This window comes from Syngnathus leptorhynchus, chromosome 1 (genome assembly GCF_054491065.1).
Source record: "Syngnathus leptorhynchus isolate UIUO chromosome 1, UIUO_Slep, whole genome shotgun sequence".
Lineage (NCBI taxonomy): Eukaryota > Metazoa > Chordata > Actinopteri > Syngnathiformes > Syngnathidae > Syngnathus > Syngnathus leptorhynchus.
This window is the reverse complement of record NC_141195.1, coordinates 10,544,272-10,555,156: the sequence shown is the minus strand read 5'-3', so window position 1 is coordinate 10,555,156 and position 10,885 is coordinate 10,544,272. Positions and strand designations below refer to the sequence as shown.

Here is a 10,885-nt window from a genome sequence, read left to right as displayed (position 1 = left end):
AGCTAGTGGTGAAATGTGATATTACAACCTAATACTATAGAATCGGTGGAACACCACTTTTTTCACTGGTATGGCAGACCTTCACTTTGCAACATGATTCTGAACAAGCTGACTGTGTCATGCTAAATATATTTTCAACACTCAACGAGCCCAATAAAACAAGGGAGTGGGCCCTATGTGGCCCAAGGGCCATAGTTTGCCCACCCTTGCTCCTAATCTTACCAGTGTCATCGTTGTCTTTCTATAGGGATGTAATTCCTCCAGTGACAGCTGAGATAGGCCCCAGCTTTCCCTAATGAAGCCAGAGGACATGGACAGAACACACAAACATGAAAACATGCAAACACGACACAGAGGAATCCAAAATGTGAATCCCTTTCTTCAAAACTGTGAGACATACAAATGACTATTTCGTCACACTGCTGAATAAATAACCTGAACAATCTAAGATGACGTTAAAATTTGAAAAAAGATGTCGTGTAATCTGTCCACACCGTACTCTCTGGTTAACAATACATTGTTGAAGCACTTATTGTACTTGAACAGTCAGGTTTTGGGGCAACGTTGCTGGCATGTCATTCTTTTCCCACTCACTCTTCCTTGCAAAGTTGCTCCAAACGTGTCAGATGCTGATTGCATTGCTTGACTCTTATGCACTGCTAATAAAACTTCCAGTAACTAGGATACAAGGAAAGCTTCTATTTGATGGCCAATATTCATAAAATATTGACGAGCGTGTAGCTTTCTTCTCTTAGTCTCTTATGTACCTCATTCGACTGTGGTTCAAATGTAGCACTGCTGTACTGTCTCGCAATTTTTGATAGTCACCATAATAACACAAAATCTAATTTGCATTGGAAACGGAATATTTGACCAATGATAGTATCACAACACTTATGCAACGGCTACATATTTTATGGAAACACAACTACATACAATATGAGCAGGAGTAAGTTTCACTGTCCATACCACACACAAGAACTGTCATACTTGGAACGTTTTATTTACTAGCTTGTTAAGATTGCATTTACAGTGATAATTTTAGAAACAAGGATCCTTTGTACAGTTATTTTCAAGCAAGATAAAATTGCAAATATCGCATATATACAGTAAGAAACATTAGAATAATGTAAATACAACGTATCACCAATGACATGCTTGTTTATTCAACATGCTGCAGTCATTAGCAAATTGAAACCAATAATGCAAATGGAAGATGAGCCGATGCGGCAATTAAGCAATGCAAGTTGCTCGACGTGACACCGAATTGGATGTGGTTTGGGTCCTGATTTCTTATGAATAAATAGTCAGTAGGAGAAGCCATCAGCCGAATGAATGCAGCATGTCAAGAGCGCTGAAATGTCTTTCAAACCTTTTTCCAAAACAACACTGATCGGCGAGGGTACACTTGTCATAGACGGAGTGTCCATTCATTTTTTTTTAAAAAGCAAAACTTTGACATCCTATATTTGAGACATAAAAATATCCAATCCAATATATGGCATTATTTGTCTGCTTTAAGACATAAGCTAACATGGGCGCTTGCCATTGTTACGGCTTGCATGTAGTACAATGAAATGTTACGATGATCCCTTTGTTTAGCGCCACCTAACAACTCTATACAGTACTTTTTTTTTTTGCTAACACTGTCACATGCCCTCACTGAGTCTATTTTAATATGCAGTCTTTTGACCTTTTAAAAATGTTAAAATAAACATCAATATTAGAAGGTAATCCTTCAGGTAGTACATTTGAATGAATATATTAATAATTTACCAATGATTAAATATCGCTATCCATTGACGAGACAAAATGGTGCGTTGTTTTGTTTGTCCTGATTCTGCTCAATTCCCCTCCCTTATACTCCCTGAATGTGAATGAAAGACCTCCTGTCAAAAGCTTACATAAATTAGATCACAATAAACAAGCAGTAATGGCAGGTCATTGGTCCTTTAAATACTGTTCAATATGCCAGCTGGAATGCTAGTAGATTCTTTAAAACCTGGTGTGGTTGAAGTAAGGGATTCAAAGAAACGCTCCTTTCAGTCACAATAAATAACTATCCTTCATATAGTGCCGCAATACAGTACTCACACTAAGCCTACAGTAATTGCACAGTTAACCACATGCACAGGGTTTGATCCGCCCCAAAAACCCTTACTTTGAATTCCTCTGCCATGACTTTTTGCTTCTACTCTGCCAGTAATCATAAATGAATACTGTTCGGTCAGGGTCCGAACATTGAACTCTGTGGAACACCAGTCTTGATAACGCAGACAGACCTCCGAAGTTGCAGTTTGAGGCAAAAAAAAATAACCTGACAACCTCTGAGTTTCGGATGGGAGCTACAGCTAGTTTGGTTAATTCCGTTTTTATGAGATCTGTGCAGGCAGAGTACTCAAGCAGAAATGAGGCTGCTTCTCATGAGAACTTTCAGTCTTGAAACTTCAGGTTGCGTTGGTCTTGAAAGCCGAAGCCAGATACTATCGAGCGCCTCAGACAAGTTAATATTTGGGTTTGGAATCCATGGCAACAAAGCATGTGGAGAAGGGGTTCTGTCGTTTTGATAGAAAAAGTGGCGAGAAACTCGATTGTTTCATGTGTGTCTTTGAATTGTTTGTTTTCAGAGTTCTCCATCTGAGGGCGGCAAACATAGCTTGAAGAGTCTGTGAAAAGGACAAAACAGAATTAAGGAATTCCGCCTAAATAAAAGTCATACATTGAGGAACTTGTGTATTTAGTACCGTGGTGCTGATGACGGCATCTGGTCCATCACTTTGAGGTTTTTAGCTGAGAGCTCAACTCTTGCCCCCTGGTGGCAGGCAGAGAAAACATGAGATTTCAAAGCCATATTCACTTACTTATAGTCATTTTCAGAAGTAAAAATTAAGTATCCCTTTCAAAACGAGAATTTAAGACATTTCAAAGCAACATACAGAAATAAAAAGTAGTTTAGAACATGCGTTATTGTCAAAGAAATTAATCATATGTACGGCGGAGCATCATCTTTAACGTGGATTTTAATTTACACTTGAGGCTAACTGGAATTCTCTTGTCATCTTATTCCATTTGCGTGCAGCATAACAGCTAAATGCTGATGTGTTTGCTTTGACCTCTGGGCTGCACTAATTGACCCGGGTCTGCCGACCTCAGAATATGTAGCATATTTTAAAATATAGCTGACTGGGAGCCAATGTAAAGTCTTTAGGACTGGAGTAATAGGTTGTGATCACTTTTGTTCAGCTCAGAAGCTGAGCTGCAGCATTCTGAATGAGCTATAGCTGTTTCGATACTCTTCTGAAGGAGACCATTACAATTATCAAGTCCACTGGAGAGAGAAAAGCATCGGTATGCTTCCCTGGTCTTTTTGGAGCATGCAATCCTTCAAGGCATTTATTTGATTTGATTTTCAAAGAAATCAAGGGGAAGGACAGTTCTAAACTCTTATTTCCTTCAATGTCAGTATCTCACTGGGTTACCTGTTTGCGCATGATGTCCATGGTCTGCATGATGCATCGCGGCATGAGGCCGTGGTTCCTCGCAAGGATCATTGCCTGTTCCAGTGTCACACTTAGAGTGCTTCTGCATTGAGCACAGACAAATCAGATGTGAGTTCAAAGTTCTCCCTCATGGAATGACATCTCTGTTCTGCATTAGCAAGGCTGACCTCTGCATGCCCGTAGCACACATGGTAATGTGACAAGCTCCTAGGCGATTGCACAGCTCGGAGGACACGCACAGTACGCTGACACCCGAAGGGTGGCCGTGAGCACCGGGGCGCACGTTGACGTAGGACTGCATCAGTCGACAAAGGTCGTCCAACGTGTTGAGGGGTCGCAGTAGCTGTGGGACGGAAGAAAGGGTCAACAACTCCTGGCAGGCTGACAGGCACCCAGGCAGGCAGGTAGGCTGAACTGTGCCCATGCCAATCATATTTGGAAGGACTTGATTGATCCAATTTGTATTTGGACAACGATTGAGATTGTCAGGTGCCAGAAGATTTTAAAGACATGTACACAATCAAATGTAAGATTCTTTACAAGAACTATACATTCATTGTGGTAGTTATGGTTTGCATTTGCTACAGAACTCAACTCCATTACACTAAAATCTGGTTTCCATTTTCTACAATGTAGATTTAGATCCTCATGTCAAATGTCACCTTACTCCCCGAACAAAACCCACTATTCAGGTGATTCCAAAAAACTGCAGGTTTGTTCAACATTGCATCTTCAATAAGAGCAAGCCATTTTCAACACTTTGTAAAAAATGACCAGATTGACACTTTGAATTCAATCACAACTCTCAAACAAGATGCTACAAGCTAGCCCAGAACTATGCACTGGAGTACTTTAATACAGTAACAGGAAACTAAATGCACACTACCGTCAGTTTGGGGCTCTAAAATGTAATCAGTGCTGAGATAAACAGTAAATGGAAGTGATAGGGGATGCTAAAGTGTTGATGTTAGTTGGAGTTAATGGAAGATTTCTTGACAAGCTAATGGGGGTTTTCCAGTGAGCGAACAGGACGGACACCAGTTCATCTTACTTTGCCAATGCTCGGTCGAAGATCTCTAACTTCAAGGCCCAGTATCTGTGCTTGCATTTATATATTCAGTCACAACATTGCATACAGCTGAACTTAAGTTGCAGGAGTAGCATAACACTTGATATTAGAAAGCAGCAAAAGCAATTAACAAAGGAAAAATGCAGAATACTGACAATAAGTGAATATTTACCTGATCAATCTTCATCGCTGTGGTGTTTGAGTCTGTGGGGAGATTTGACTTCTCCAAATAGAAGGCCCTATAGTGACAGAAAGCGTTTTTGTGTCAAATTCTCACATTTCTCTTTCAAAAGAACACTAATTTGATCCATTTAATACATCATAATGGAAGTATTATTCACACAACAGTCCTGCACTAAAATGATCAAAGATGCAGCAGACAAATACGATAAACTAACAACGTTCCAGACATCTGGGAAGTAGGAAATTTAAGACACATGGATAGAAAAATGACATCGGAAAGCCACCTGCAGTTATTCCACAAAGACAAAGAGACGACAATAGTCTTTCAGAATACATTTAAAGGGTATTTAGTCGTATGTATCACAATTTCGTGGTGGAAGGAAATCACTATGTTCTTTTCATTTTTAAATATATCTATACATCCTAAAATGGTTTAGGACTACTTTAGGAGAAGCCCACGAGGAACACCACCAAAGTTAATTATCTTAACGGCGAGCATCCTGAGCACCTGAGTCTGCGGTAGTAGGCCTTGACCTTCTCCAAGGAGACAGCATTGGTCCGCTGCTGGAACTCCTCCATGGCGATGTAGTCCTGCTGGGATACGCCCTCTGGGCGCTCCAGTGCTGCAGAAAAGGGGAAGCAAGAGTTAGATCATCACTGTTCATCTTTGCAGCAGACTCCCTTCGATAAACAAATCTGAAACCCTTTGCCCATGCATACATCCAACACATATGTCACTTTTTTTATTTTATGCCTTTACACCTTTGCTATTCAGAATACTTTGTTTAGACTCATCCGGGTGTATAGAATGTTTATTGTAAAGAAGCATTTTAACATGACTTCCCCTCTAATAGTATGTGGATGAATAAAAAAATACAATTCAAGCACTTGATATCCACTCACTTGCATATTATATGTATATGTTGTTTTACAACAAAGCCATGATGCAAACCAAAATGTACAACTTTGAATTCTGGTAAAGAATCATCTCAATCCACATGCTGTATAGTTATTTTTTATTAAATTGTAAAATGTCTGTTTATTTGTCTCTATGTAAAAAGTTAGGTTCACAAGGCTAAAAACCATTTCGTGAGTTACTACCGCCAATCAAATCACAAGACACTCTTCTTTTCCATTTGTAGAAAACATTTTTCCACTAGAGGGCAATATACAGCTTCATATTGCACACATTTAACAAACATATGAGCAGCATATGAGTGCTTTGGTTGGATAAGTGTTCCAACTAGCCATTGTCTGTGGAAAATTAATGACTTTTTGGCGCTTAGCTCCATGATGCATGAGGTGAAGTATTCACATTGAGCTGAAACAGAGCACTTGTGAAGTGAAGGGGGAAAGTAAAGGTGGGTAAGCAAATGGCTTTAGACAATTAATAATAGCACTTCAGTGTGTAATGAGGGCAACGGAGACCCCCAGTAATGTATGAAGTCTGACGTTTAAAGCTTGTCTTTTCACTGACCTTTCCTGAACAACACTGTGAGATATTTATTTAATTAACAAAGCATTCAGATGCTTATGGATGATTTTTTTACGTCTCTCTCTCTGGTCAGGTGTTTAACGTCGGTTTGGATAGATGTGTACACTTTGGCAGCTGATAACTTAGACTGCTTACATAGAACGACAATACCGTATATGTAGAAGGGACATTGTTTGAGTGAGCTGTTATACAGAGTCATCCGTTTCCAAAAACAGATTGGCCCTTTGGCTCCTGCATACCTCTGGTGAAGAGAATGGTGTGAAGTTTGAGGTTGGCGCCGTTTTGCAGCCGACTGGGCAGCTCATTGAAGTGCCAGCTATCCAAGTAGAGCGTCACCTTCAGGGCCTGTCGGCTCCCTTCCACCTGGTAGCACACCGGTGAGTCTACAACACACACAAAGAGCCATTATCAAGACAGTTAACATACAAATACAATGGGGGGGGAAAGTAGTGATTGCCATTTTTTTCTTTTTTAAATTGAAAAATGTTCAGTGCTGTTAGAGACAGAAAAACATTACTTGGCACTTGCATGGTTTTATTACTTAAAAGCAAGAGCAAACCTAAAATATATTAGTTGCACTGGAGTGTAAAAAGAAGAATATAGTTTGCCTCTTCTCCATAAATCACATCTATGCTTCTCGTGATTTTATTACAGTAAACACTGGCGCGACATATCTGTTGGCATCTGTGAAAGCAGTAAAGGGATTTTTACAATTACGACACACCACTCAGAAAAAATGAACTGATGACATTTAAAGAGTTTCCTTTTGGGTCAGCATTTTCCTTAAAAAGCCTTCAAGCTGTAAGCCTGTGAAATTGGCTGAGATGCACCTGGCAGACACTATGTGGTGAATGCACTTTTCACAATGCCAATAATCCTGGGTTGTTGGATCAATAATGTCCAAGGAACATTGCCACTACTTATCATTCAACTATACTGTAATACAACTTCAGTAAAACATAAAAAAAAAAAAAAAAACACTTTTACATCATGTAGACAGACATGGAAAGGTGCAGAATTTGCACAATTCTTGTGATCATTTCCATACATAATGGAACTTTATTCCAATTCTGTTGACTCAAACAGCTGCTCATCACCAGCAGCCTGGTTTGACTGGGCTGGACTGGACTCACTGAATACGTCTTTGTAGCTTACTTGCAACTAGACATTCATCCTCCAGTTGCTTGAAGAACACTGTGACTTTGTCCAAGTCAGACAGAGCCGCCTTGGTGTCTTCTAGCATGGTCCGCTCTTCTTTCTGCAGGCGGGGTGGAGATGAGGTAGGTAGAGAAAATGCAAAAGCAAGACAGTTTTGATATAAAACATGCACCAAAATATTCAAACAAACCTCTTAATCAATTTCTTCAAGGTGGCCCAATGCCTTAGTTTATATCATGTCGTGTAAGTGTGTCCGAATCCGGTCCTCGAGGGCCACTATCCCGCATTTGAGATATTTCCCTCCTCAAGCTCTGCAGAAGTCTCATATGATCCTGATATAGTGGCCCTCGAGGACCGGATTTGGACAGCCCTGCATGAAAGTCGTCGCATCAATGTGTTACTTGTCCTCACCACATGCGGCGCTAGCGTAGACTGCAAGTGCACCAGCACACCAATGGCAGATATTTGTTCTAGCCATTTGCGGCTAGTTTCCTTGCTGTCCTCCTGGTACTCGCCAGCGTTGTTGAAGCGGCATCGTAATGCGGCCAGTAGCTGCTCAGCCAGTGTGCACACGGCAGCCGTGGCGGCCTGGCAAAAGATGACATCGCGCCGGAGCTGCAGAGCTGTGTCTGGTGGGGGGGGGGGGGGAGAAAATGAAGGTTATTACCTCCAACCATACACAGACCAGCCACAATATGAAGTATACATCTGCACAATCTAGATTACAGATTCAATACTAGAGTTGCAATCAAAAGTTTGCTGATAATAATTCAGTGGTTTGATTCACGCTGTCAGATTCTATATCATAGATGACAGTCAATATATGAAAAACGAATACGTGTCCATGACATTAAAAACAAAAATGTGTTGCAGTACCTTACCTGTGCATTTAAGCAGGGCCAAGAGAAGTTGGTTCTTTCCATCTGAAAAAATAAGAAAGAAAAAAAATATGTAGTGATAATTGTGAGTATGCGCAATACAAAACTATACATGCTGTTAATATTATGGCTGCTCTGAATATAGTCATGCAGTGGCGGGTGTGCACGCATTGAACAAACCATCGACAAATTTCTGCAGGTTCTCCACTAGAGTTTTAATAGAGCTGGGAAGGTTCCAAGGGTCCTCCTGGATATTTTTGTGGATGACATAACGGCAACGAACCGTCCAGTCTTCTGTCTGGCGAAACTCTGTCCAGATAAAGCCAGCCATAAGTGTGTGTACAGTATCAGTAGCTGTGAACATAATTTCAGACAGTCTCACACATACATGTGAATATACACACATAAACAAATATGAACCTGGTTGGCTGTGGTCAGAGTAAAAGTGTTTGGTCTCCTCACAAGCCTTGGTCATCACACTCCCTTTGAGGAGACAGTTGATGGAGTCAACCTGCGTGCAATACACACAAAAACTCAAAATAAGTGCTCGCACAGGAATGCAAACACATTTGCAGTATTAACTGAAAACTGAGGTTTTTGTTGTTGTTGTTATGCAACACTTCCATGTCCCTACCAAGTGTAAGCAGTCACACGGAAGTGACCAATCAACAAGAACATTTGTCCATTTGGGATAAGTGCCCAAGTGGAAACGTGCCAAATGTACACGAATATGATCATCTATTTAAAAATAAACAGGTCCTAAAAATAAAATGCTTATGTATTTTACGACAGTTAAATACAACTCAATTATACTTGAAAATGTACAATGTTTGAAAAGTAGAAAAAATTACTGTATTTAATTGAAAGAGTAATGGGCTAAATGCATACTAGCTACAAGCTTTGTTCTAATATTTGACAGTATTTCAAATGTTCAATTTTGTACATTTTATTTGTAGTCTGTGATTTTTATTCCACCCAAAAAATCTTCTTCTGCCAAATATTGAGAATCACTTAAGTGCTGCACAAAAGTACACATACTGTACAAACAGCACATTTATTCCAAAGTGAACCTACCTGGTTGAAAAGGTGCTCAAGACAGCCATGCAGCTTGTCCTGTTTGTCTGAGGGGATCCTCATGTCACAAGGCAGCTCATCCCCTAGCAAGCAGACCACATGGTTTACACACATAATTCTTTTTTTCCCCAACACCAACATATATTGATTTCTGCAATGAGTGGCAAGTATTCGTTTCATGTTTTGTCAGCATTATCTCCTATGAAGCAGGATCTCTGGAGCAAACTTACTCTACCTTAAATAAGGATACATTTTACAAAACTGATCAGACTTCTTGAAAATGACGCAAAGAAAAACTGTTTGTGCAGATATGTTTGTTTGTGTTAGTTGCAGCGACACATTTTTCCTTGTGTCGGCTCTCGCTTTGGAGCGGGATTATTTTACAATGTGGCGAGATGCCCGGCAGGAAAAAAATAAATAAAAGAAAGGACTGAAAGTGTGTGAGAGCAGATAAAAAGACAGAGTGTGTCATTTTGGATGAATACCTAACGACAACAAAAAGTGTTGCCATACTACATTTTCTCTTCAGCTTTTTGTTACCTGATCCCATTTCATCACTCCCCAGGTAAGAGCTGTTACTCCTCACACTCGTGTAGGAAAGAACGGAATCTCGGTTACTGTTGCATTCACTGATGAAAAAGCACATAAAAACAACAACACAGTTAAAATGCGACAAATAACTAAAGGTGGTATTCTACTCTGAGAACACCGAGGAGGTTTGACAGGATTTATCTTGAAATTATGCAGTCAAATAACTTTCTGATAATAAATGTCTCTTCTGTGATACTAACAAGAAGCTTTCAAAATAGTGTAGCAGCGTACGCTATTATTACTTAAATGTGGAAAACAGAGTCAAACTAGAATACAGTAAATGTGCAGACCTGGTACTTTTTGAGGTATTTATAGGCCTATGTTGACAAGTTTCAACAGGATTTGCAGGAGTGTACGATTTACGAGGCTTAAATGATACAGCAATTTTAATTGTGTGTACTTGAGTGGCTCAGAGGTGTTGCAAATGATTCACAGAGTGCAAACAAATGATGGATGGCCAAGCAGTAAGTCCACCGTGCAACCACAAGACAAGACTGCTTTTGTCTTCATCCTGAATAGCACAGTAGGGGAGCAATGGACAGTCTTCACCTGCCTGAGTGTTTGTGGTTTTTCATGTGTGTGTCTGCTCGGTGAGTTGGGCAGGATGGCAGCAATTAAGCGGATAGTGTTAACATGGCAATCTGTCGCCAGTTTGGCTCAGGCTCACTATTTTTAGTCACTGCCACACTCATACAAGCAAGCAATCCAGCTAATCTAATGAGTGTGTTTGTGAATGCTGCAGTGAATATAATATGATGTACTATCCTATAATACGTCACATGATATTCCAGATAATAATTGAATGAATTATTCACAATGTTATAAAATGCTATATGAGTACTATTTACCATTTACTAAACATATGTACAGAAATAGAGATGCAAGTCATTTAAAGTCAAGACTATATTGGACAGCTGTGTATTCTAGTAATTACATT

At 39.9% G+C, this 10,885-nt stretch overlaps 1 protein-coding gene across 1 annotated transcript in view; it reads right to left on the bottom strand.

The window, feature by feature from the left end:
- Nucleotides 1–987: 987 nt before the first annotated feature.
- The window catches only part of prex1 (phosphatidylinositol-3,4,5-trisphosphate-dependent Rac exchange factor 1), a 60,685-nt gene continuing 50,787 nt past the window's right edge, over nt 988–10,885 (bottom strand). Inside the window, exons 27-40 of the mRNA XM_085915178.1 lie at nt 9,898–9,986; nt 9,358–9,440; nt 8,704–8,794; nt 8,464–8,592; nt 8,287–8,328; nt 7,817–8,034; nt 7,403–7,505; nt 6,487–6,630; nt 5,261–5,375; nt 4,742–4,808; nt 3,668–3,843; nt 3,480–3,582; nt 2,745–2,812; nt 988–2,666 (exon numbers count right to left, since the gene is read on the bottom strand). Of these exons, the coding sequence (XP_085771304.1) occupies nt 2,624–2,666; nt 2,745–2,812; nt 3,480–3,582; nt 3,668–3,843; nt 4,742–4,808; nt 5,261–5,375; nt 6,487–6,630; nt 7,403–7,505; nt 7,817–8,034; nt 8,287–8,328; nt 8,464–8,592; nt 8,704–8,794; nt 9,358–9,440; nt 9,898–9,986 (1,471 nt within the window). The 3' untranslated portion in view covers nt 988–2,623. The remainder of the gene's footprint in view (nt 2,667–2,744; nt 2,813–3,479; nt 3,583–3,667; nt 3,844–4,741; nt 4,809–5,260; nt 5,376–6,486; nt 6,631–7,402; nt 7,506–7,816; nt 8,035–8,286; nt 8,329–8,463; nt 8,593–8,703; nt 8,795–9,357; nt 9,441–9,897; nt 9,987–10,885) is intronic.